This window comes from Saimiri boliviensis, chromosome 1, assembly GCF_048565385.1.
Source record: "Saimiri boliviensis isolate mSaiBol1 chromosome 1, mSaiBol1.pri, whole genome shotgun sequence".
Classification (NCBI taxonomy): Eukaryota; Metazoa; Chordata; class Mammalia; order Primates; family Cebidae; genus Saimiri; species Saimiri boliviensis.
Genome location: NC_133449.1, coordinates 246,038,764 through 246,066,403, shown reverse-complemented (window position 1 = coordinate 246,066,403; position 27,640 = coordinate 246,038,764). Strand labels below are relative to the sequence as shown.

General features: G+C 35.7%; 1 protein-coding gene across 2 annotated transcripts in view; it reads left to right on the top strand.

Moving 5' to 3' along the window:
• ZSWIM6 (zinc finger SWIM-type containing 6) overlaps positions 1-27,640 on the top strand; it is a 221,771-nt gene that overhangs the window by 181,435 nt on the left and 12,696 nt on the right. For both annotated transcript variants that reach the window (XM_039469957.2, XM_074385655.1), the window contains exons 5-9: positions 15,444-15,623; positions 19,974-20,150; positions 20,423-20,569; positions 24,306-24,452; positions 25,835-26,095. In XM_039469957.2, coding sequence (XP_039325891.1) covers positions 15,444-15,623; positions 19,974-20,150; positions 20,423-20,569; positions 24,306-24,452; positions 25,835-26,095 — 912 coding nt within the window. The remainder of the gene's footprint in view (positions 1-15,443; positions 15,624-19,973; positions 20,151-20,422; positions 20,570-24,305; positions 24,453-25,834; positions 26,096-27,640) is intronic.

The window sequence follows — 27,640 nt, the reverse complement described above, 5'->3', positions numbered from 1 at the left end:
CTCTGATTAAAAAAAAAGGTTGTGATTTTTTGGTTTTCCCTTACCTCCTTTTCCTCTCTTGAAAAGAAGAGGGGTGGATAGTGAGAGGTGGAAGAGCTGGCTCTGGTCATCTCCTATAGAACCTGGCTTCCAGTGAGGTCAGGCTGTTTGTGATGTATCTTGCATGTTCACGGACTACACTGACAAATCAAAGGGATGGGAAGATGTATCAGATAAGGGCCACAGGTTTATAGGGAGGAACATTATCCAGGATACCAGTTAATTGTTTTGGAATATCTAGGGTTTATTTTCTTTCTTAACAACAAAAATTTAGTTATTTTACTTTAGAATTTTGTCAGAACTTGGTTAAATAATAACCTATTGTGTGCCATTTAGTTAATGGTTTTGCTGTGCTTGACCGGAGCAATCTCAAAAATTATTTTTGCTATGTTCCTGAGGTTTTATTATGAAATTTTCCTAGAAATGTTTTAGTGAATTAAAAACTGGCATATCGAATTTAAAGGAGAATGTTTTCACCAGTTAAAGTTGTTTTTCAGGCTGGGTGCAGTGGCTCATGTCTGTATTGCCAGCACTTTGGGAGGCTAAGGCGGATGGATCACTGGAGGTTGGGAGTTTGAGACCAGCCTGGCCAACATAGTGAAACCCCATCTCTACCCAAAATAAAAAATTAGCTGGGTGTGGTGTGGCACACCTGTAATCCCAGCTACTTGGGAGACTGAGGTAGGAGAATCATTTGAACTCGAGAGGCAAAAGTTGCAGTGAGCTGAGATTGCGCCACTGTACTCCAGCCTGGGCAACAGAGCGAAACTCCGTCTCAAAAAAAAACCAAGTTATTTTCCAAACATGGGATGACTGACATATTAAGACAGCCTTGCATTGAGAACAATACTATAATAGGGTCACAATTTTAGTGTGGTTCAACCCAAGAAATTTTGTGACTCTAGTTTTGCTAGCACAACTAATTCTGCCAGTGATCTCCTATTTGTGACTGCAATTAGGTATTTCATGGCCTCTAAATAAGTATAATTAGTTAATTGGATCATGCATGAAATTCTAGACTCTTATAATAGCCTCTGAGAACAAAAATAAATATGATAAATATTATGAATTGTTTCATAGCTGCAGAAGCCTAGGAAATACCAAAAGTGATTGTTTTACTTTGCCTGCCACTACTTCATAATGATAAGCACAATAAAAAGTAGAAATTAAACTTTCCCTCTAGTAACCTTTGCTATTCTGAATTTGAGACAGAAGAAAGGGAGCCACTGGCCTTTCTTACTCACCTTTAGAGAAGGTGATGCTGGTTGTACTACTCCTCAGCCCCCACTGGCTGCTCCCCACTCCCCACTGTTACTGACCCTGTGCTTTCTCCAGTAATATACACATAGTTATTTTCCTGGGATATATGGAGAAGAGCAATAGTTTTCAAAAATTTCTGTCTTATCGTTTATAGAAAGTGCATAGCTTTTATTTTAATTAATTAATCAACCAATTTGTTGTTCAAAAAATAATTCCCACAAAAAGGTACAGCTTTTATTTTAATTACTGAGATGATTATGTTAACAAAAAACCATGAAAGAGAGGGAACTTGAAAAACGGGGTTGGGGGGTACAGTAGCAATGAATAGCTGATTTATTCAGTCACAAATCGTAATGGTCTACCCAGCAACACACCCCAACAGGCAAACAGCATACTCAGCCTCGTACGTTATTCCAGAAATGCTGTTACTGACTTTAAGAGACTCAATCTCAATGTTTTCAAGAAAACAGATTTCTTCTGACTTGAATAATCAATCTTGAATTATAAGTTGAGCTTTTATTTATCTACAGTTTAATCTACGATGAAATTACTTATTTGTTTTCCTGTACCGAAAAATGCAGTTTTCTTTAGTTAATTTGAGCATTTCTAGATGGACCTGTGTAAGTTTTTGTTGGATATGCTTTCTTACATATGGGAGAGACATGTTCTCAGTACATAAGAACATACAGTTAAATAAAGTACAGGATTTATTAGTTGTATATTTAAGGATACTTCATAATTTTAGATGATAATATGCTCTTTATATTGTATGCTAAAATAGGAATGGAAACATGATTCTATCAAGACAAATCATTTATTATTATTCTGGAATTCATATATGCACATACACACACACACACATGCACACACGCACACACACACAAATTCCAACTTACAGAACCTTCTGACCACATAGCTAGATCGAAGGTCAAACACTATAGTGTTTGAGAATGTTTGTTTTGGTGGAATGTGGATCTTAGACCAGTTTCTGCCTCCCTTAATAGCACAACTTTTCTACTTCTCTCCGAACATCAGTTTCCTTATCTATAAAGTGGATTTCTTTTTTATGTGAGGATGAGATGTGAAAATACATGTAAAACATTTAGTACAGGGTTAGTGTGAAGTAAACAATAAATGGCAGCAATTATTGTCAGGTGAATAAGTGTAGATGTCACTCACTTTTAGAAGTATGTTAGCAGAATTAAGTGGAGCAATCTTTGCACCCTAAAGACATTTAACATTTTTAAATGTAGAATCTAATTAGAAATCCAACATGTGTTACCTGATATTGTTAGGATTTTCTTTGAAGGGATAAAATTAGCATACAAACCAGCATTAAACGTTGTAGTGTATATTGGGGATACCGTTCATAAGATTAAATTTTCATGCTGACTTCTTTGTATTGCTTGACTTACAGCTCTTTTCGTATGATAAGTGGTTTGAGTTTGATGGTTTTAACTAATGACATTTTTATACTTATTGGCAAATAATTTGGTTTTCTATTTTGTAATCTAGCAGATTTATAATCTTTTTGATAATTGGGTTAGGTTAAAGATGGCCACAGATTCTTTACTACTGTCTCATAACAATGTAAAATCTTTGTTTCCTTCTGTAGAATCTGGGTGATTTTTACACATGTTTGATCAATAGAATATGCAAAGGGTATCTGGGGCTGGTTTCTGGGCCCAAGCCTTATGTGACTGGCAGCATCCACTTCTGGTCTCTTCAAAGATCTATCTTGGAGCCCTGAGTTTGTGTATGTAAGAAGTCTGACTATTCTGAGGCTGCCATGCTGTCAGAAAGCCCATGCTATCCACATAGAGAGGCCATATTGGCACAGGGTGAAAGGGGAGAGGAGAGAGAGAATTTCTAACTTACAGAATTGTGAGATATAATGGCACATTGTTATATTAAGTCTCTTAAGTTTTAGAGTAGTTTTTAATAAGTAAGCACAGTGGTTATAAGTCTAACAATATTTCATGCTTCTTCTAATGGTTATTCTCCAAATGCTAATAACCCCAGTGTAAAACTGAAATTCTGTTATTTTGCTTAACCATATCCCTTGAACTAGACTAAGTTGGATGATTGCCAGCATTATAGGAAGTAGTATAACACTGTTCTAGGGTATTATACATTTTCATTTCACAATTTTTCTTTTGTAGTAATTCATCATCATATTCAAATTCCTGCATAAGATTTCACATCGTTTGACTTCTGAGGTTTTTTCCCCCAATAATGAGTTCTGATAACTTTTTAAGTTTCTATAGAAGACTGTGGAACCTGGGCATTAAAACTAAAAAGGTAGAGTGGATGGTAGACTAGAAGAGTTTTGGCAAAGTTACTATGGGAGGTGATCCGGAGAGAGGGAAGCTAAAGGAAGAGTACATACAGGCATTGGCATGAGATTACCATGGACAGGGAAAATGTTCAATAACCAAATTGGGTTGGGGATGTGTTTCAGAAATGCCTCCAGGTGGGAGAAGGTAAGGATATAATGGATAATCCAGAAACTAGATGATGCACACACCAGTGATTTGAAAATTGCCAAAGCATCTCTCAGACCTTTACGTCACTCTTTTTGTCTGTAGGACCAGACTAAGAGTCCTGGGAGGCTAGAGACAATAATGTCTACAGGAAAACAAAACACATTTAAGTCACTCACTGAAACCAAGGGAAAAGGAGAGATTGAAATGTGTTTCAATGCCAAGTGGAAATTAATTGTTCAAGAACTCATCATCATTACAAGTTTCAGAAGTATTTAAAGTTACTGATTTTTCTTTATTTAATATGTGGTCTTAATGGTTTTATTTTATTAAATGTAAAATATTTATGAGGGTATTCAGAGTGATTTTGAGTGATTCTGGAGTCTGAGCACTTCAATTCTGTTGTAACCGTTGCAACTCAATTTCTTCACCGTATAAGTCTTTCATCACAATGGTTTGCAGGATTGCACCTTTTGAAGCTGTGTGAATTCAACATTTAGCAAAAATACTCAAGTCTAAACAGCCTGATGAGGTTAGAAATTATTGTTTCTCTTGGTTAAATGAGGGAACTGCCACCACCGAGAGCCTCAGTGCACTTGCTTAAGTTCTTATGGCTGGTAATACATATCTTACCCCTTCCAGATGAGACCTTGTTCATCAAAAATTTCTTCTGTTTGGAAATGTAAAGCAAAATGGTCATGATAATTTGTACATCTGAATGTATGGTGGAAAAGATTGGCCTTTCAGTCTTGCCACCCACATTTGAGGAGTATTGTCCACTGGCACTCTGCTACTGGGGGGATGCAGAAGTAACTGAATGGCTTGCGTGATGATTGGTGTTCTGCCTCAACAACATTCTGCCCACATTCTCTGACTGGCTGGGTATAAGATGTGAATAGTTTTAACACCACTAAGTGGATTGTAACCATTTACTTTGTGTGAAGAATGCTTTTTCTTTTCTTCCCTGGGGGATTGCCTTCCTAGTTTTGATTTACTTTGTCTCATATGTTACAGTGCCGTCTTCTTGCTGAAATCACTGAGTATGGATTAGGTGTAGTATTAGAGAGTAGAAACATGCTGGATGATAGAGAAAAGCCAGAGCTGATATGTGCCATGGATAATTCAGAAACTAAATGATGCACATGCTAGCAATTTAATAACTGCCTTTATATACTTTGTGTTGAAGCTGGCAAAGAAATTTAAAAGTATTGAATTTGCTTTTATTGTAATTAATAGCAGATAATTAAGTGTTTTTTTCCTGAAAGAACCAATAGTACCTGACTATGTGTCAGGTCCTCTGTTAGGTACAGAAAATGATGACTTCTCACTGAGCCCTCTATCCTGGTTTTGGGCAAGTCCTTAAAGGGTTAATATTGCAGAGGGACAGCAGAATGTGTTTAGTCATCAAATAGATTTATTTTTAAAGCTACAAATATTTCAGTCATGTTGAAGGGAAAGGAGATAAATGCCCAAAGTGAGACTCTGAATTAATAAAATTTGAAGAATGACTTAACACAATTTGGTTAACTTGGTTATTAAGGCTAATTACAGCTTTTGTAATGATGACTGTTAAGATAAAAGAGCATATCTGTTAGAGCTTTGAACTTGAATCTAACATTAAGAACATCTTTTCAGGATGAAACCTCTCTTTAGGAAGGTGAGCAATGAAAGAATGTTATAAGCAAGTTAATAAAGGTTTGATTTTTAAAAAAAAATTCTCATTCTGCAAAATGGAAATTTTCTAGTTAGAGAAATGTAAGCATGCAAATCTAAGATGAGTTTTATGGAAATCTTTTTTCTTCAGAATTATAGAAATCATTGTTTAAAGTTGCCAAGAATATTTTGCATCTTGTTTTTAAGGAGCTCAGCCTCTCTTGAGTTTTAGTTTTCTCATTGCTATGATTTGAGTGTTTGTGTCCTCCCCAAAATTTATATGTTGAAATTCTAACCCCCGAGGTGATGGCATTAGGAGTTAGGGCCCTTGGGAGGTGATCAGATAGGAGGGTGGAGCCTTCATGAATGTGGAGCTGAGGGAGCTTGTTTACCCCTTTCACCATGTGAGGACACAATTAGAAAGTGCCATCCATGAAGGTCATGCCCTCACCAGATGCCAAATCTGCACCTTGGTCTTGGACTTCCTACCCTCCAGAACTGTAAGCAGTAAATGTTTGTTGTTTATGAGCTACCAAATTTATGGCATTTTTGTTATAACAGCCTAAATGGACTAAGATACTTATTTTTAAAATAGAATGGTAATTCTGACTATGAAGGGTTATTATAACAAGTTAATGAGAATGATTGTAAAGCCCTAAATATGGTGCCTCTAGCATGTAGTGGGTACCCAATAATGACTATTAATGGTAATATGCTTATTTAATTTTTAAGATTGTACAAGTCTTACTAATGCTATAAAATACATACATACTGTAAATAATTTAAAAATACATTATAATTTTTTAGTGTACATTATAATTTTTGAGTTTGGACAAATGCATATAGTCATGTAACCACCACCACAATCAAGATAAAGGACAGTCTATCACCCCCAAAAAATTCCCTGATGCTGTCCTTTTGTAGTCAGCTCCCATCACCTATTCCCAATCCCTAGCAACCACTGATCTGTTCTCAGTCCCTTTAGTTTGCCTTTCCAGAATATCAGATCAGTTGAAATATAAGGTTGTGTGTGTATACTCTTTTGATTCTGGCTTTATTTAGTATAGTCTATTTGAGATGTTACATGTACATCAGTGGGTTTTTGTTGTTGTTGTTGCTGCTGCTGCTGCTGCTGCTGCTGAGTGGTATCCTCTTTCTGAATGTTCCATGGTTTGTTTATCCATTCACCAGTTGAAGGACATCTAGGTTGGTTCCTGTCTTTCACATTTACAAATTAGGCAGCTATAAACATTCATGTACAAGTTTGTGTTTGATCATAAATTTTTATTTCTCTTAGGCAAATCCTTAGGAGTGGGATTGCTGAGTCATATTGTAAATATACATTTAACTTCATGAGAAACTGCTAAACTGTTTGCCAGAGTCTGTGCCATTTTAAACACTCTCCAAATAGTAATTTGTGAGCATTCCAGTTGCTCCACATCCTTGTCAACAGTTGCTGTCAGTTTAAATTTTTTTTTTATAGTTGTAGCTATTATAATACGTATATAATGGTATCTCATTGTGATCTTAATTTGTATTTCCTAATGATTAACAATGTTGAGTATGTTTTTGTCTGCAATTTGCCATCTATGTATCTTCTTTGATAAAATGTCTTTCTAAGTTTTTTTCCTTTTCTAAAAAAAATGGACTGTATGTTTTAAAGCAGTTTTAGATTCACAGAAAAATTGAGCAGTGATTTCCCATATACCCCCTCCCCGCAACTCACATATTCTTTCTCATTATCAGCATTCCTCACCAGAGTCATACAACTGATGGACCTACACTGACATTGTATTACCACCCAGAGTCCATAGTTTACATTAGAGGTTCGCTCTTGGTGGTACGTATTTGATGGGTTTGGACAAAGGTATAATGATACATGTATCCACCATTATAGTATCAAACAGCAGTTTCACTATGCTAAAAATCCTCTTTGCTGTTCCCATTCATCTCTTCATTCCCCCAAACTCTTGGCTGCCACTGTTCTTTTTCCTATCTCCATAGTTATCTCTTTTCCAGAATGTCATATAGTTGGAATAATACAGTATGTAGCCTTTTCAGATTGGATCACTTAGTTAATGTGCATTGGCATTTCTTCCATATCTTTTCATGGCTTCATAGTCTTTTCTTTACCCAGTTTTATTGAGTTATTTCCTTAATTAGTTTTGAGATGGTTTTATGTATTCTAGATCCAAGTCCTTTATCACATGTACAAATTGCAGGTATTTTCTCCTAGTCTGAAACTTGTTTTTTCATTCTCTTAATATAGTGTCTTTTGTAGCATAAAACTTTTAAATCCTGATGAAGTCTGCTTTATCAATTTTGTCTTCATAGGGCATGCTTTTGATTTTGTATCTAACATTATCTTTGCCTAACATTATCTTTGCCTAACAAAGTTACAATGATTTTGTCCTAAACTTTTTTCTAGCAATTTTAACTTTTATATTTAGGCTCATGATCCACTTTGAGTTAATTTTTCATCAGGTATGTAATGTGGATTTTGGTTAATTTCTTTTCATATGACTGTCTAATTGTTCCCAGCACCATTTGTTGAAAAGACTTAGCTTTTCTTCATTCAATTGACTTTGAACCTTGAATTGATCATGTTTGTGTAGGTATATTTCTGAACTCTATTCTGTTTCATTGATCTGTGTGCCTATCCTTTCATCAGCAGTGCAGTTTTGATTACCGTAGCTTTATAGGAAGTCTTAAATCTTTTGTCTTTGTACTTCTTACAACTTTGCCCTTTTTAAAAACTGTTTTGGCTATTCATTCTCTATTGTATTTCTTGTCAGTATACATACAAACACTGGTTAGGGTTTTGAGTGAGGTTGTATGGACTATATGGATCAATTTGGGGAAAATTGATATGTTAACAGTATTGAGTTTTCTGATGCATGAACATGGTAGCTTCCACTTTTCAAGATTGTCTTTGATTTCTTCCATCATTGTTTTGTAGTTTTTAACATAGAAAATGTACATGTTTTGTTAGACTTTATAAGCCAAGGTTTTTTGGTGCTAAGATAAATAGTACTTTTTGGGTAAGTTTTGATTGCCAGTGGTTCATATTTAGCATATATATATATATAGTTCTTTGTTCGTTTTGAGGTGAGCAGGTTTTCTTTTATTTTCTTTTTCTTTTTTTTTTTTGCATTTGATCTTTTATGACCTGGTTATACTTATTGGTTCTAGGAACGATTTTATCCTCTCCACTTAATGTCTTTAACCCCGTTCCCTTGCTTTATTGGCCTCTCTAGAACTTCCAGTGTGATGCTGAATAGAAGTGGTAAGAGCAGACATCTTTGCCTCTAAGGGGAACAGTATTCAGTCTTTTGCTATTACTGTGTTAACTATAGGGTTTTTTGCAGATGCCCTTTATCATGTTAATAAGTTCTCTCTTATTGCTAGTTTACTGAGAGCTTGCTTTATCATGAAGGAATGTGGAATTTTGCCAAATGGTTTTTCTGTATCTGTTGAGATTGTCATATGGTTTTTCTTCATTAGTCTGTGAATATGGTGAATTACACTAATTTATTTTTGAACGTTAAACCAGCTTTGCATTCCTGGGATAAACCTTATGTTATATATTTTCCTTTTTTGATATCGCTTAATTAGAGTTGCTGATATTTTTGTTGAGGCATTTTACTTCTATGTTCATGAGGGATATTGATCTGCAGTTAAGTTTACTTGTAATGTTCTCATCTGATTTTAATATCAGGGTCATAATACTGGCCCCATACAGTGGGAATCGTTGCGTCGTCTTCTGTTTTCTGGAAGACATTGTGTAGAATTGCTACTATTTCTTAAAGGTTTGGTAGACTTTTCTAGGGGAACTTCTGGATCTATATTGTTAGAGATTTTTAACTGCAAATTTAATTTCTTTAATCAATTTACAACTCTTCAGGTTATTATTTCTTCTTGAGTGAGCTTTGGTAGTTTGTGACTTTCAGGGAATTTTTTCGTTTTATCCACGTTGTAGAATTTATGGCTATAAAGCTGTTCAGAGTATTCCCTTAGGATCCTTTTAATATATCTGTAGACCCCTTCTCTCTGTAGATCTCAGAGATATTGAAAGGATCCTAAGGGAACACTCTGAGACAGAGTGCTGCTCTGTTGTCCAGGCTGGAGTGCAGTAGTGCGATCTTGACTTGCTACAACCTCTTCCTCCCTGGTTCAAGCAATTCCCCTGCCTCAGCCTCCTGAGTAGCTGGGATTACAGGTGCACACCACCACATCTGGCTAATTTTTTTGTATTTTTAGTAGAGATGGGGTTTTACCATGTTGGCCAGACTGGTCTCGAACTCCTGACCTCAGGCAATCCGCCTGTCTCAGCCTCCCAAAGTGCTGGGATTACAGGTGTGAGCTATGCACCCAGCCGATGTGACCTCTTTTTATTCCTGGTACTGGTAGTGTGTATCTTCTCTCTGTCTTGCTTTTTCTTGCCTTTTTTTTTTTTCCAGTCAGCCTGGTTAGAGCTTCATTGATTTCGTAAGTCTTTTTAAAGAACTGCCTTTTGGTTTCATTGTTTTTTGTTTGTTTTTTTTCCTGCCTGTTTTCAGTCTTATAGATTTCTGATCTCTTCCTTTCTTCTGCTTTCTTTGACTTTGGTTTCTCATTCTTTTTCTATTTTCTTAAGGTGACTATTTAGATCATTGATTTGAATCCTTTTTTTTTTCACTATGAGCATTTAATTCTCTAAATTTTTTTCTAAATACTTTTTTTAGCTGTATACCATAAATCATAAAATATTTTATTTTCATTTTTATTCAGTAAAGTATTTTGTGATTTGCCTTGTGACTATTTCTTTGACTCATGAGTTATTAGAAGCATGTTGTTTAATTTCCAAATATTTTGGAATTTTTCAAATGTCTTTCTGTTACTAATTTCTAGTTTAATTCTGTTAGGTCAGAGAATGCACACCTGGTGTGATTTCAGTTGTTTTAAATTTGTCAAAATTTATTTTATGGCCTAGAATATAGACTATTTTGGTGAATGTCTTTTGTATATTTTAAAATAGTAGGTTTTGGCTGGGCACAGTGACTTATGCCTGTAACCCCAGAACTTTGGGAGGCTGAGCCTGAAGACTGCTGGAGGCCAATTAGAGTTTGAGGCCAGCCTGGGAAACATAGTGAGACCCTTTTTCTCCAAAAAAAAAAAAAAAAAAAAAAAATTCTTTTTTTGATTAGTTGGGCAAAGTAGTGTCCCCCTGTAGTCCCAGCTTATCAGGAGGCTGAGGCGGGGTGATTCTTTCAGCCTAGGAGTTTGAGGCTACAGGGAGCTATGTTCATGCCACTGCACTTGGGCCTGGGCAGCAGAGCAAGATCCTGTCTCAATAAATAAATAAATGAACAATAGGTTTTTGTTTGTTTCTACTAATGTTAGGTGAAGTGTTTTATAAATGTCAGGTTTAGTTAGTTGATAGTGTTCATCTTAGTCCTTTTTGTGCTGCTGTAACAGAATGTCTGAGACTTGGGTAAATTATAAAGAGCAGAGATTTGTTTCTTATGGTTCTGGAGGCTGGGAAGTTCAAGGTTGAGGGTCCCGCATCTGGCAAAGGCCTTCTTGCTGCATCATTCTACGGCACCGGACAGAAGGGCAAGACAATCATGCATGCAGGAGAGTAGGGTAGAGGCCCCAAATCATCCTTTTATCAGCAACCCACTCCTGAGATAACTAACCCACTCCCACCATAACAGCATTATTCCATTCATGAGAGCACAGCCCTCATGACCCAATCACCTATTAAGGGCTTCACCTCTCAACACTGTTGTGTTGGGGATTGTGTTTCTAACACATGAACTTTGGGGACACATTCAGCTGTTCCACGTATTTGCTAATTTTCTGGCTACTTCATCTATCAGTTACTGAAAAGAAGAATGTTGGAGTCTCCTAATATAATTGTGGATTTGTCTATTTCTCCTTTCAGGTCTATCAGTTTTGCTTCCTGTATTTTGAAGTCTTATTGGGAGGTACAGCATAGTCATCTGGGATTATGCCTTTTTGGAAAACTGACCCTTTTATCTTTATGTATATCCCCTTTATACCTGGTATAGTATTCCTTGTTCTAAAGTCTGCTTTATCTGATACTAATATAGTCATGCCAGCTTTATTTTATAGTCTTTTTTAATGATTTTTTTTTATCTTTTTACATTTAATCTGTGTCATTATATTTACAGTGGATTTCTTATACACAGTATAAGAAAGATTTGGGTCTTGTTTTTTAGCCTGATTTGACCATTTATTTTAATTGATATGTTTAGACCATTTATATTTTATGTAATTATTGGTGTGATTGTTGAATTTAGGTCTACCATTTAATCATTTGTTTTCTGTTTATCCCTTTTGTTTCCATTCCTCTCTTGTTATTTGAATATTTAAAATGTTTTATTATAATTTAATTTCTATTATCCTTTGTTTTTATATCTCCTAGAATATTTTTTTGTGGTATCAATATTGTAGTAAACAGACCTAAGCTTTCACAGTCTACTCGAAGTTAATATTTTGCCATGTTAAATGGCATATATATTATAACAAAAATATACACACACACACACGCATATATATATATATATATATATATATATATATGAACTATATATATGTATAGTATAGTTTAGTGGTTAGGCTCTACAAGCTATTTAACATGGCAAATATATATGGCTTATATATAGTTTATAGATACCGTTTATATATATTTTTACTTTTACTTTCAGTTTTTTTGCCGTAGTTGTCCTATGCATTACCTCTTCATGCATTTAAAACTCCACAGTTAAATTCTTGCTTTCAAAAGTCATACTTTCAAACAACTTAAAAGTCAAAAATAATATATTTACTGAGATATTTATAATTTCTATTGTTCTTCCTTTATTTCTGAACTTCCACGTGTCCTTCTGATACTATTTCTCCTCAGCCTAAAGAATTTCCTTGAACATGTATTTCAGAACAGATGTCTTGGCAACAAATACTGTAAATTTTCCCTGATCTAGGTATGCTTATATTTCATCATCACTCCTGAATGATATTTTTGCTGGATATAGAATTCTAATTGACACTTTAGTTTCTTTTAATGCTTTAAAGATATTGTCTATTGTATTCTGTTTTCTGATAGAAATTTCTAATGATTCAAGTCACTGTTCTATGTATGGTACTTTGTTTTTCTTTTGTTTTCAGGATTTTTTTTCATCTTTGCTTTTCAGCAGCTTATTATGTTTGAGAATGGTTTACTTTGAATTTATCTTACTTGAAGTTGGCCAAGCTTCTTGGATCTATAAATTCATATATTTCACCAAATTTGGGAGGTTTTCAGTCATGATTTCTTCAAAACTTTTCTTTATATATGCTTGTCGTCTTCTGGGAATCAAATGACATAAATTTTAAACCTTTTGATATTTTCCTACTTGTTTTTGAGGCTCGGCTCACTTACGCCTAGTTGTTTCTCTCTCGTCTTCAGTTGAGATCATTTCTAGCTTCACATTCACTGACTTTCCCTGTGTCATCTACATTCTGCTATTGAACCCATCCAGTTAATTCTTACTTTCAGATACTGTTTTATTAGCCCTAAAATTTGTTTAGTTCATTTTTTTATAGTTTGTATTTTACTTCTGAGAACTGCCTTTCTATTCCTTTCAATAGTATTTACCTTCATCTCATGGAGGATAATTATAATAGTTGGCATAGAGTCTCTGACTGATAATTTTAACATCTGGTTTATCTTGCTTGGTGTCTGTTGAATATTTTTTCCCCTCAATAATTGGTCGCATTTTGCTGTTTCTTTGTAAGTCACATAATTTGGGGTCCTGGACATTTTGAATAGTGTATCATGAGAGTCTGGGGATTGTTTAAAAGAATTGAAATCCTCTGGAGATTGTTTTTAAAAATTTATTAAAGCAAGCAACAAACCAGGGTAGATTCAGACCATAAATTGTTTCCCCTCCATTGGGTGATAGTTCCAATGTCAGTTAGTTTTCAAAACCTTGGCTATGCTGCCTTAAATGGAATCATGCATGTGAAATGTGACCAGGACATGTACCAGTTTGTACACAGAATTCAGAGATCCCCCTTTCCAGCTCCTGGTTTGGGAGTCCTTTTTCCCTGTGCTTAGACCAGCTAGATGAGGTTTCTCAAGTTTTTGCTGCACATGCCATTTATAAAGTTCCCTGGATGGGGCTAATTTTATTTCAAAGCTAGGAGAAAAGAAAGAGGGAGAAACATGATGGCAGATCACCCCCATCAGGGTTGCTTCTCCAGGTTTTATTTTCTCTCTCCAATCTGCTTGCTCTTGTTTACTTTTCAGAGTCTTCAGGTTGCTGCTTTTTGTATTTTGTCCAAAGTTTCCAGTTGTAATCATTGGGAGGGATGAGTGTGGGCTTACTCCATCTTCACTGGCCATGTTTTATTTTTAATTGGCATTTTAAAATACAGATGCAGATTGTAAATATCTGTGGCTTAGATAAATTGTGGCCATTTTTATTTTCTGTTGAAAAAAGCTGTTTGATATTTAAAATAATAGATGCTCTAACGTAGCAGTCCCCAACCTTTCTGGCACTAGGGACTGGTTTCGTGGAAGACAGTTTTTCCACTGACTGGGAGTGGAACAGGATGCTTTCGGGATGAAACTGTATCACCTTATATTATCAAGCATTCGTTAGTTTCCTATAAGGAACATGCACCCTGGATCCCTCACATGTGCAGTGTTTGCATTCCTGTGAGAATCTAATACCACTGGTGATCTGACAGGAGGCAGGACTCAGGCAGTAGTACTTGCTCCTCCACTGCTCATCTCCTACTGTGCGGCCAGGTTCCTAACAGCCCATTGCTCAGTTCCTAACAGACCACAGACTTGGTACCAGTCTGCAGCCCAGGGGTTGGGGACCCCTGCCCTAATGGAAGAAGCTTGTTTATTTTTAATGAGGAAGAATGTAAGGCATATCTTTTGGACAAATAAAACATAAACAGTTTTCATTCCTGCAATTATTAGGAATTTAACAAATAATTAAAACATACACAGACATGCACACATAGCTTTTCAAAGAAGTAGTGTTGTGAAGCACTTTATCTGTCTTGTTTTGAAATTTAAGTAAAACTTGAACTTTTAAATTTATAAAATACTCGCTTGAATTTTCTACCTCTTCAGAGAACGTAGAAAGGAATAATAAATTTATCGGATCTTAATTATTCAAATTATGAGGTATGCCTTTATTCTAAGTGTATTATTGCCTTTCCTTTGAAAAACTAGGGAAATTTTGATTACTGTTTAGTAAGTTTACTCATGATGATATAAATTTGGATATAAATATTAGCTATAATTTTAAAATCAGTTCCTGATTAAATCATTTAGGGAAGTATGTTTGAGTACATTTTATTTTTGAAAGACCTATTTTACTGGCTTTTTTTTTTTTGCCCCAAACTATTCACATTGCACTGGCGTATAAATATGTGTACTAATTAATAACCATAATAAAGTTTGAAATTATAAGGAGAACAGGAAGTTATTTTTGTCCATTATATGCTTTAATGATTTTATTGTAAAAATAATTTTAGAAAGTAAATTCAGTTTTTGTGCAGAACGATTTGGGGTGATATATCGCAGTATCCAGTGTATAGAGTCTGTAAACTGGACCCTGGGGTTGTATATGTTATTGGCATTTTTGTCTAAAATATCATACAAATAAGTTGATTAACATGGGCATTTGTGAAATATGAAGCATATATTATTATATAAGAGTATTTGGATCTTTGGTTCAAACTTTGGATCTGTTGTCTTGCAATAAATTCTGTGGGATTTGTGGCTTACATTCAGGAGAATTGAGTTATAAAAATGACTAACTTGGGTCCATTTTGAAATGGTTTAAAATTTATCATTAACCTGATAATTTAATATAATTTAAATAAAGTTTAAATTTTAAATATAAATTACATTTTTAAATTTTAGTAAATTTAAATAATTTAACTTGATAACATTGGATATTTTTATAATTTTTAAAAATTTGCTTTCTTTTCCTCCTTTAGGTGCTCTATGGATGTGTATAGTTTTAAACCCCCACTGCAAGTTGGAGCAAAAGGCCAGTTGGCTAAAACAGCTGAAGAAGTGGAACAGTGTTGATGTCTGTCCATGGGAAGATGGAAATCATGGCAGTGAATTACCCAATTTAACCAATGCTCTGCCTCAGGGTGCAAATGCCAACCAAGGTGCGTCCATCATAATGTTCTGCTCAATTTGTAGCCACTAAATTATATATATATATGTTTATAATGGTAACTTACAATGTATATCGGAAAATGATTTTACCAACTTAAGAACTTACAACTCAAATACTTAATATCTGTTGACTGTGAGTGTATGTGTGTATGTTTTAAATTTAACTGAGATATTTGTATACTTTTTTATGTTTTCAGAATACAGATAATATATATTAGTCTGTGTTAAAATGGCCTATTAATGATTTATTATGGATATTCTTTTTTAATTAAAAAACATCATAGAGTAGAATGAGTAACATATTACTTTTAAAACAAACTATGAGAAGCTATATGTTTTTATCTCTGTTGGTCAATCCACGTTTGATATTCTGTATACTTTAGTCACTTAAAAATTCTTCATTTTAAAATGTAGTAAGAAAATATTTTATGACTTGACTGAAGGACATAGGATGCTGTCGACATTTTACTGGGAAATTTTTTTATCGTGAGGGGTTGTCTAGTATACTTGTCCCCACATGCTGTAGGCTAATAATGCCCTCCAGCTTTTGGAACAACCAAGAAATTCTCCCAGACATTTCCAACCAAAAGAACCTCTATCTCTCATTTCTGTTCTCTTTTTTTTTTTGTTTGTTTTGTTTTTGTTTTTGTTTTTGTTTTAAGCTTCTCCTTCTCTATTGTATCTATCTGTTCAGCACAAGTCTCTCCCATCTTTAAAAAACTACCTTCCTTGGTCTCATTTTCCCAGTAGAACTGCTGCAGAATGTTCTCCTCCCTTTCAAGATGAAATTCTAAAGTAATTAATTCTTGCAAATAGAAATTTTATTAACGAATTCATGACACTATTTTTGTACAATTCAGTGCTTTTCTTGGGAGAGAAAATTTAAAAAGTTTTTTAAGTCATGATAGAAGCAAGGTGGGAATTACATATCATTAGAAAGATCCAGAATCAAAACTACATTCTCTATGTATTAGCCACATGCAGAATTTGTACTACTAGAAATAAATGGAACAATGTGCTGAGTTTGAATGTGATGTTAGTATCAGGTTTTTAGTCCCTGCAAAGAAAGAAAATATGTATTTCTCCATAGGGACTTGTCCAATCAAAAAGAAGTTTTAGGACTTGAGAAAGACAATTGTCTAACTCTGCTGTGTCTAGAGATACTTGCCTTGGGAATTCAGTATTTGAAGCCTGTCATATCTTTATTGCCCATGATGATTATATTTAATAACCTCAAAGAAAATAAATGTATCCCACATACTCCCAGTTTTTTTCCAGGTGCTCAGAATTTTTAAGTTTGGTTGTTCAACATTTATTCTCTTCCATTGCTAGGAAAGGGTATGCCTACATCTACACAGGCAATATCCTTAATCCCCTTGTATTTACTCTGTGTTTCATTCCCCACTGCTTTTGAGGATGGCTGCTCAAACATTTTACACTTTACTCTTTATTTTACATTCCACTTATTCTGTTACCCTTGTTTAAACATGAATATTTCATGGCCTTACAAAGCTGGTAAAAAGTGGTCCAGGCTCCACACTAAAGAGTTTATTTCACTGACAGTTTGGCCTAAGTGATACAAAGTCGGGACCTTGTTTCTGAGGGCAGTGTTTATATCTATTGGACCTAAAGGGTACCTACTTTTGGCAGAACATCCTCACCCCTCTGCGGGGATGTCAGAAGAGACATGCCTGCAGAGGAGGTCTGGTGTTCATACCTGTAGTGCCTGCCTTGTACAGCTGAGCTGGCTCCCCAGGGCAGAGCTTGCCTTGGCCAATAGAGTCCAGCAACTATGCCATTGCAGCTGGACTGAGTGTGTACACAGTATAGGCCATGGGCAGAATTTCTTGTGCTTACACATTAGAGTGAATGTGAAGGGCTTATTCAGGCTCTTCCTCTGCTGAGATAATTCGTTAGAATTAATGAATAACAACATTGCAATCTGTACCCTTTGAAAGAGAATAATTTTTTTAATATACCAGAATGATGGCCAATTTTTAATTTTTTTAGTAAAAAAGTTAAGAATGTCTCCTTTTTACTTTTCTTAATTTCCCAAGTTTTCCTTAATCAGCATGTATTACTATCATGTATACTTTATTAAAAATTCTGACAAATTATGTATTTATCATTTTAAAAAGTGATCAAGATAATTTCTCTTTTTCAATCTTACTGCAAAATTGAATAACCACAGACATTCAAGATTTTAAGAAGTTGGCTAATTTTTATATCTGGTTAAACCAGATTTTTAATTATATATCTTTTTAGTTATCGTCTAGCTACATACTTAATTTTATGTTTTTCCCATGTTATAACAGGACTTTTCATTTAAATAGCATTTCATGAGTATTTAGCATCTTTTGTTGTCATTGGTTTTATTAGAGCTAACCATTATTAAAAGCCTAGTGTCTACTCTACATTTCTCTACACTTATACAGTCACATATAAACATGTGAAAGGTTTAGGTATTTATTAATATTTTATAAAAATGAAATCATGTTAACAGCTTGCTTTTATTATTAATACCACAGATGGTGAGCCAAATCAATAGGCAGACCTCTAATTCACTCTTTTAATATATGCATAATATTAAGTTGCTCTTTTAAAGTCCATTTTAGTTTTAAATTTTGTTTCTAAGATTTGAGCCTCACAAAATAAATGAATGACAAAAGACACTTACGTGAGGCTAAAAAACACTTAGGTGAGTGTTGAAACATTTGATCAACTGACTGTGAGAGGTCATGGAACCAGTTTCTTGCTGGGTATGGGTCTATTTATTCTGCTCAGTAAAAAAGCCCCAATAGGTTCAAAAGATCCTTAAATGTAGGGCTCTGCCTTCTCCCTCACAGTTTCTCTATCCATCTATCTCTAGTAAAGAGTCTGGAAGGGAGCCATAACAGATCATCATTATTTGTGCCTCTCAAATGATCTATCACATAGGCATTTTGATAAGTCTACCATTCAGGTACAGTTATCTAAGTTCACCTGAAACCAAACTGAAGTAATGTCTCTTTGTTAAAGACCTGTCAAAAGCCTTTCCAAATCAGCTGAATTTGCAGTAAGGATATCTGTGTTTTGATCTCCGCTGTCACTGCCTGGCCATGTGACCTTGGCAAGTCACTTTACTTCCCTTGTTTTTCAGTTCCATCAGCAGAGTAGAGGGTTGGAGCAGATGAGTTCTCCAGTCTCTTCTCAATTCAGTTCTTTGACTTTTGTTTTCCCTTATGTCTGTGCTCAGCCAAAGGTCCAGTGACAGGAAGATGAAATCTTACCAACTAAGGAAGCTCCAGATTTTGCTTGTCCTTTAATTAAGTCTCAGAACAAGGAGGGGTTATACTTGAACTAGGTTAAGTTAGCATAAATAAAAATAGTTTGCTAACCTGATTTCCAGTTGAGGATTGCTAAAGTTTGTGCCACAGTCAAAGGTAAGTTTAGAATGGGGACCACAGGGGTGGGCGTGCAGGTAGAATTTGAACCATATGATCCTTAGGAATTGAATAATCCCAGGAGTTGAGGTGAGAATATCCTTTATTCCCCAAACATTTCTTTTCTTCGTCAGGTCCTGAAACTTGAACCCTCTTCGGAGTGTATCCTCTGCTCTTTTGTGATGCCCCGGCATACACTATGCTGGGGACATCACACCAGTCATGGAACCTGCCCAGGAGTCAGGAGGCAGCCTGTAGGGGCAAGGTAAGTGCGCTGGTTTGTTTTGTAGCTATGTTGTGTGGCTTTGTGAAATGTTAAATATATGCATTTATGCCCTTTGGGATATAAAGTGGTATTTAAGCATTATATCCCAAGAAGCATAATAGTTTTAATTGTGCAAAACCGCACAATATAGTTAAAAAATACAACCAAAAGCACAACCCTTATGCATATCTTTAAAGGCTGACTGCATATTCCTGAAAGGTTCCATGGCTGGTGTCGCATCTCTTGCATAGTGTTTGTGAGAGCTGTTGATCCCATCAGGGGCAGCCCACCACAGCACCTCAGAAGTGGGGAGCAGTGAGTTTTCATGTGATTTTTGTGCCGAGTGCCTCCTCTGAGTGTATTTGGCATGGAAACTAGACTTGACAATTCTTTTTGCAGGACGCCTTTAACATTAGCTTTAATGGCTGCAGAATGTTTGTGTTTGATAAACAAGTGAGTGAATGGTGGCTCTTGGGCTGACTTGCCTCTTAGTACTTAGGATGTGAGAGTATTCACCCTTCACCCTTCTGCTTAGGGGGTGCAGGACAATGTGTGTGGGTGTGTTCATGAACATCTGGCCACAGAATGGTATGACTGATTTATTCACATGTGAATAATAGCTGACACGGCTTTCTGAATTGTGGAAAAAACAGATTCATCGAACAGGCCACATCGGACAGTGTTCACCCGGGCCATCGAGGCATGTGATCTCCACTGGCAGGATAGCCACTTGCAGCACATTATCAGCAGTGACCTATACACCAACTACTGTTACCATGACGACACTGAAAACTCCCTCTTCGACTCCCGTGGGTGGCCCCTCTGGCATGGTAAGTGACCAAACCGGAAAGACATTTCCATGACTTACTTCTTTGTTTAGTTTCTATAGCATTACTGGAGTGGGAGGTGGAGAATTGAAGGATTCAATGGAAGATGGATGAATGCTTGGCAATAGGAGCTGAGTTTTTCATTCAAATCCAAGTTCAGAAATGGTTTCTTGTGTCTTTTTAATAGTATTTTGGGAGAAGCATCTTACTATTAAATCCTGTTTTTATGGATATATCTGACAGTGGCAATTTTACCCCTTGACTTTCTGTTTTAGAACATGTTCCTACAGCCTGTGCGAGAGTGGACGCATTACGTTCTCATGGGTACCCCAGAGAAGCACTGAGACTAGCAATAGCTATTGTTAATACATTAAGACGACAGCAGCAGAAACAGTTGGAAATGTTCCGAACCCAAAAAAAAGGTGAATGTGAAGGAGTTTGTTTCCATTGGAATGGCATTCTTGGTGGTGACATTACTAGGTTTTGTGTTCTGGGAGAGATGGCTTTTAGAACTAGAACTGTAGAGATGGCTTTACTCGCCATTCATTTAAAAATATTTAATGGCCTATCTGTGAGAAATTTGGGGCATTTTGTTCTTAGTTGAATGTCGTAAGAAGATTTTTTTTGAAATATCTCAGGTTAGTTAATTTTTTAAGGGGGAGAATTTTCTTTATTGTTTTAGTAACTATTTAGTATGTCTAAATTATTTAAAATGCATGTTAGCTAAATACCTTACTGTGTGGAAGTGCATTTTAATTCTAACAGTAAGAACACAGCCTATGCTTGAATCCCAGCAATCCTAAGGTCCCAGATGGGTACCTTAGGCAATCAGTTGACCTCTCTGTGATTTTGAATTTTCTTCTGTGGAATGAGGCTCAGTAGAGGGCCTATCTCTTAGAGTTGTTAAGAAGATTAAACCAGTTAATTTCTGTAAAGCACTTAAAACAAAGCTTGGCACAACATGTAAGCATTCTAAAACTTCCTACTTGTAGTAATTTCTACATCAGGACATGTTATTAAATTAAAGTGACCAGAACAGAACTGGATATTTCAAGTTCTGGTCACTTGAATGACATTTGATGAGCTGTCAGCTGAAATAACACATTTAACTTCTCTTTATCTCAGTTTATTAATACTTTAAATTTTGAATATCCATTACTAAGTAATAGTAATTGCAAAGGGTTGAATTATATGTATAAGGCCCTGATCAGATTTTAAAAATGTTTATGCTTTTTCTGATTAATCCATGCACTTGTTCTTTCTATATGTATGTTTCTTTAGCAGGTTCGTTTTCACTCTGATTTATTTTTCATTAGGAGGGATAGTTTTAGTTGCTGGGTTTTTGTATTTGTTGTTGTTTTGGTTATATTTTTGTTTTTCACGCATACTAGAGTACAACTAAAAATTGCTAAAAGGCTAGACGTTGGAACAAGTGTTGTAACTTTTAACACCCTCTGTATCAAATGTATTATGAATGTAAATCAACACTGTCATTTCTACAGTTAAAAAAAAAAAAGTCAAAAGTTACAATTGAACCAAAGAAAATGGGAGGCTCAGATGGGATTGGAATGTGAGAGCCCTGATAGTCATGACTTGGTCCAGTTCATCATGTTCTTCATATCATCACTGGTGTGTGCAAAATTTATCACTAGGTACTTTGGAAAATTTTTCTGAAGTCCTTCCTCCTCCAACACACACAAAGCTTATGATTAAAGGAATTTACTTCCGAATAGTATAAAGGATGAAACAAACAGCAAGAGTGCAGCACTTATACTGTGCAGAAAGAGCCGGTTCATGATGATCAAATGATTTTTAAAATCCTATTATACATTTTAGGAATAAATGTTGATTTTTAAAATTTGTTTAGTTAAAATGTTGTAATAAGAAAGGAAAGTGTAAAAATGTTAGTTCCTAACTAGCTAATGTTACCTAACCTTACATTTAGGTAAGTTATAGAATATGTTAACTTAGACTCCTTTGATTGAGATAATTCTGTAACCTTTAGGTCTAAGTCATTCTTAGACCCATTTCTCTTGTGTCTTGCAAGCTATGAAAACTTTTATTTCTAACCATTCTTAAGTATTACTAGGATTACATATTCATACCTATGTTTCTCCCTGCTTTTGTTTTTGGTAATTGTTTTTCCATATTTTAAAAATAGGCTTTTCATAGCTGTTCTAAGTCTAAAGTGCCATACCAATTACTTGTTATGTGCCAAGATTAGTAAAGGGAATATCTTATACATTTTCAAAACTATTTGGCATGATATGTTAACTTATTTATTCCTCCCCGAAAAAAACAGATTTATTTGATTTATTTTTGATTTCTTATATTTCTTCAATATCCATCACTTGACAATGTATTTGTTTATATAAGCACAACATTTCCCTTAGCTCCATTCATTTGTTTGGTTATTTCCAGGAGTAATGCTCATGTTTCTTTTTTCTGACTAATTGTTTATGAAAACTAGAGACAGAAACTGAATAGAAGGACCGTTTCAGGGAATCTAGGACTCAACTTAAATTTTAGCACATTGTGTGAAGCCATTTTTCATTTTTTGTTACTGTTCTTGTTGTTGCTTGTTTTTGGGACAGAGTCTTGCTGTCTCACCCTGTCCCCCATGATGGAGTGCAGTGGCATGATCTCAGCACACTGCAACCTCCGCCTCCCAGGTTCAAGTGATTCTCCTACCTCAGCCTCCTGAGTAGCTGGGATTACAAGTGCCCGCCACCATGCCTGGCTAATTTTTGTATTTTTATTAGAGACAGGGTTTCGCCATTTTGGCCAAGCTGGTCTCAAACTCCTGACCTCAGGTGATCTGCTCACCTTGGCCTCCCAAAGTGCCCAGCTAATTTTTGTATTTTTAGTAGAGATAGAGGGTTTCACCATTTTGACCAGGCTGGTCTCAAACGCCTGACCTGAGGTGATCTGCTCACCTTGGCCTCCCAAAGTGCTGGGATTACAGGTGTGAGCCACCACACCCGGCCAGTTTTTCATTTTTATGTACGGATAATTGATTGCCTAAAACCAGAAGACCTATGAAAGGAACGTTGGATTCATAGAATGGCTCTTTAGATATTTACGAGGCAATATTTTTCTTGTATATTTTATATTATATGTGAATTTTATTAAGTTTTCCTTTAAGAAGGAGCTACTAAAATTAGCTGGGTATGGTGGCAGGCACCTGTAATCCTAGCTACTGGCCGGGGAAGAGGCGGGGCAAGGAGGGGGGTGCTGCTGCTGAGGCAGGAGAATTGCTTGAACCCAGGAGACAGAGGTTTCAGCGATTCTGCATTCCAGCCTGGGTGACAAGAGTGAAACTCCAATCTCAAAAAAAAAAAAAAGTTGCTACTATTTATTACTTCAGTTAACTGTTGCATTATTTATAACAATGGAATATATGTGAAACATTTATAGATTTATAGCTTGTTTTTTCTCAGCATTCTGCAGTTTATCTTGAAAGTGTTAATATTCAGTGAAGAAAATGAAAAGGATTTACTTCATTCAAATTACATATAATCGTCTGTTATCATTACCGTGTATGTCAAAGGTTCTCTCTTAAATGGCTTACAGATTCACACTAAGGAAGACTTTCATAACATGATAGGGGTAATTTAAGGATATCCATGTGGGAACACAAGTCTAACCCAGGCTACAGCTGCCTTCAAGTCCTCAACTTAGATGACCCAGTTAACACTGAGAGGTCTCTTCATTTTGTGGTAGAGTTACCAATTGATAATTCCAATGGGACTTCTTAGTCCCCTCTAATGCCTTCTCCTAGGGAAGTGGGCGAGTTGTTCCTAACTTCTCAAAAGAAAATTTGTAATTCATTTCCCTATACAACATAATTTAATAGTGTAAGTAGTGATGTTAACTCAATACCCGAGACACATGAATTAAATAGATACTTGGGAGCTCTCCTGGGAATTCAGTACCATTTATATTGACTTACAGATGAACCTTTAGAACTCAAAATAGTTGACAAGTTGGGGATTATGGTACCTTTTTACTGTTTTCTTAATTAAAGGGAAATTTCCAACAGAATTCAGAACTGATTTATCAGGATACTGCCATTAAATGGTAAAGCCTGTTACCCCAACTTCTTTCCCTTCATTTCCCTTCTACTCCCCTATCTCTCAATTCCCTTTTCTTACACAGAGCTACCCCATAAAAGCATAACCTCGATAACCAATCTGGAGGGCTGGGTTGGACATCCTCTGGACCCTGTGGGCACTCTCTTCAGTAGCCTTATGGAGGCCTGCCGCATTGATGATGAGAACTTCTCTGGGTTCTCAGATTTTACAGGTAAAGACACTGACATTTGTTTCATGTGCTTTTCTTTTTCTAAACCCTGAATGGCAGTAGTCATTGTTTTTCTTTACATTATGTTTTATGGAACCATATAGTTAAAAGTGCCTTTAGTTAGCAAGAGAGCAAGAAAATGGGCACTCTCATGCTTTCAGGCAAGCTGCTACAAAACTGGGAAAAGTCTTAGAGTTGGTGGTTGGTAGCATGTGTTGAGAGTCTTAAAAATATTTATTATCTTCTAACCAGTGATTCTGCATCTAAGAATTTATTCACATGTATGACTATTAGCATAAAGGTATAAAATAAGGATGTACATCTTAGCATTTAGAACTAGAAAATCTGGTTTTGGTGCTTTTCAAATTTGTCTTTGCATTGAAAGTGACTTGTCACTTAAATATTTTAGTCTACTTTAAGGAGGGAATGTTAAATATCATTTAAAACTGTTTTACATGACACATTCCTTGAAAGCTGTGTTTTGAGATTTCACTTTGGCCCATTGAAACTTCAGAATCATACCTCAGAAGACTGCCTGAGGGCGGTGGGTGGAGGTAAGGCAGGGAGTGCTTCCACGCTGGGTGAGCTCAACTCCTGCCCCTTCATAATTTCCACTGTGATAGTGAGCTTCATGGACTGTGGGTAACCCATACACTGTCAGGAGGGTGAAAGGTATGAGTCCGCATTATCTCTCCTTATGAGTTTGATGGTTGAATTTGTTATAATGTATAATACAAGCATTTGCCAGGCGCAGTGGCTCACGCCTGTAGTCCCAGCACTTTCCGAGGCAGGCAGATCACCTTACGTCAGGATTTTGAGACCAGCCTGATGAACATGGAGAAATCCCATCTCTACAAAAAAAAAAAAAAAAAAAAAGGAAGCACTTTAATGGAGACAAGAGTGTTCAAAGAATTGTTCCTCTTGTGATAACTGATGACTCTTGGATAATAAAAAGAACGTTGAAATTGGGTTATATATGTTGTGTTCCTTACTGTTTTTATTATGGAAACTTTCTGAATGCCAGGATTTAAAAAGTGGTGACTGCAAGTCATCATGTAATTTTACTGTTTTGTAATTTAATTTTGTTTTTTCTCTTAAGCATTCTTAGTTCACATTTTCTTACATTTATAGTTCTCTTTGTCGATTTATTTTCAATGAGAGAAAAGTATTTGTAATGTTATATCCCCCAAAACATAAACATTTAGTCATTCATGGTCATTTTTTAAAAGATACTGGAAAACTGTACTTTAGCCTAAAAAACATGTTTTCTGGCTTTCTCAGCATTAGCAATAATTCATTTGCTAGTACTGGGAAGTGTAAATATTTGTATTTACCATCTGTAAAAGTAGTTTCTGAACTCTGGTTTCTTTTGTGGCATTTTGCAGAGAATATGGGACAGTGCAAGTCTTTGGAATACCAGCATCTACCTGCACACAAATTCTTAGAAGAAGGGGAATCCTATTTAACGCTGGCTGTGGAAGTAGCCCTGATAGGGTTGGGACAGCAGCGTATCATGCCTGATGGGCTGTACACACAAGAGAAAGTTTGCCGGAATGAGGAGCAGCTCATTTCTAAGCTTCAGGAAATTGAATTGGATGACACACTGGTGAAAATTTTTCGCAAGCAAGCAGTCTTCCTATTAGAAGGTAGCTTGATAAAGAAGTTTTCCACTTATTCAGCCAATTTGACTTAGGTGCTAATCTTTCTTATATTAAGAGTACTGTGTGAATGCATTTCATATGGTAGTCATCCTGATTGCTATAGTCATGGAGTGTCAAAGACATGTTCACTGTCCATAAAATAGTGTCATTGAATAAAAAATCATGGATGTTTAGATATGTATCATTTGATTTAGTTGGTTATATATGATAGACTATTACAAAATAGCCCTGTTTAATGCCACAAACCTTGAAAAGGATCGATTTCATTTAGGCTATGTTGTTTGTGAGATAAATGCAGTTTTGATATTTAGTGAGTTATTATTGGCAGCCATATTCCTATTTGCTTAATCAGTTAAATAATAAAACAGCAATTGGCTGTCCTTTCTCCAAATTATTGGCGGTTACATGAACCAGGGTTTTAAATATGTCATATGCACATGCTAATAAAGGACCGAAGGCTGCAGGAGTGAATTTCCACTGCACCAGCCAGTTATTTCAGAGGGTTCAGTAGGCACAGATTCATCAAGGAAAAAGTTTCATAGAATCTCTGAGGCACGGTCTAATTTCCTTCTTCTCCTAAGCTTAAGTTTTAAAGGGCCTAACCAATTTTGGCTGACACTATTTTTCAGATTTTTTTTTTTCCTCAAAAGTATATGTAGTTAGTGTGGTAGTGTGATCTTTTGTGCAAATTTAGGTGGTGTCTAACTGATAAAATTGCATCTATTTCTCAAGTACATGTGTGTTGTTATCATGGGATTCTCTGTGATTGATAGGCTCATAAAGTATGTTATATTCATCTTATATTCAGAACTACTACATATAGGTAAGGGATTTAGAGAAAACAACATTTTAGCACCCCTTTTATTTGTCCAAAGCAAAATATCTGCTTAAAAGAGAACATTTTCTTCAAACGTGAATATAATATATTTTAGAAATGCATTTTAAAAGGAAAATGCTCTTTAGGTAAACCTTAATAGCATGCTAATTTTGGTAAAAATTTCTAATAGTAATTTTTTGAAGCACTCTTCTGGAGCTGTAAAGATAAAAAGCCAATCTTGACAAATTTCAAGAGTGATCCTGATAATTCAATTGCTGTTTTCTTTCAGTTTTCTCCCATATAATTTCTTTTCCTATAATCGTTGCCATTAGTCACAAACATGTAAATGCTGTCTTGTCACGGGCTATACTGACTGACTTTTGATTTCCCTTACACTGAAGTTTACAAAGAAGAACTATGGTTTTCAAAGTTAATAATGTGTGATATCTGTTTATATTTACCTTCCTAAACGTGTCTTCATGTTCATTATTCATTAATATTTTGAACTTTGCCCTGGTCTTGATTAGTCCATCCCTCAAACATTTTTATGAGTACTGTTCCTGAGAAGGAGCACAGTTGATTCTCCTCTGCCTCCCCTCTTTTCCTGGCCCTGCAAGGCCCACAAAGAGTGAACAGGTGCAGGACAGGAGACAGTCCAAGGTGGGGAGGCCACAGGGCCATTTCTGTAAATGCTAGAAGATTGAGAACTCTGT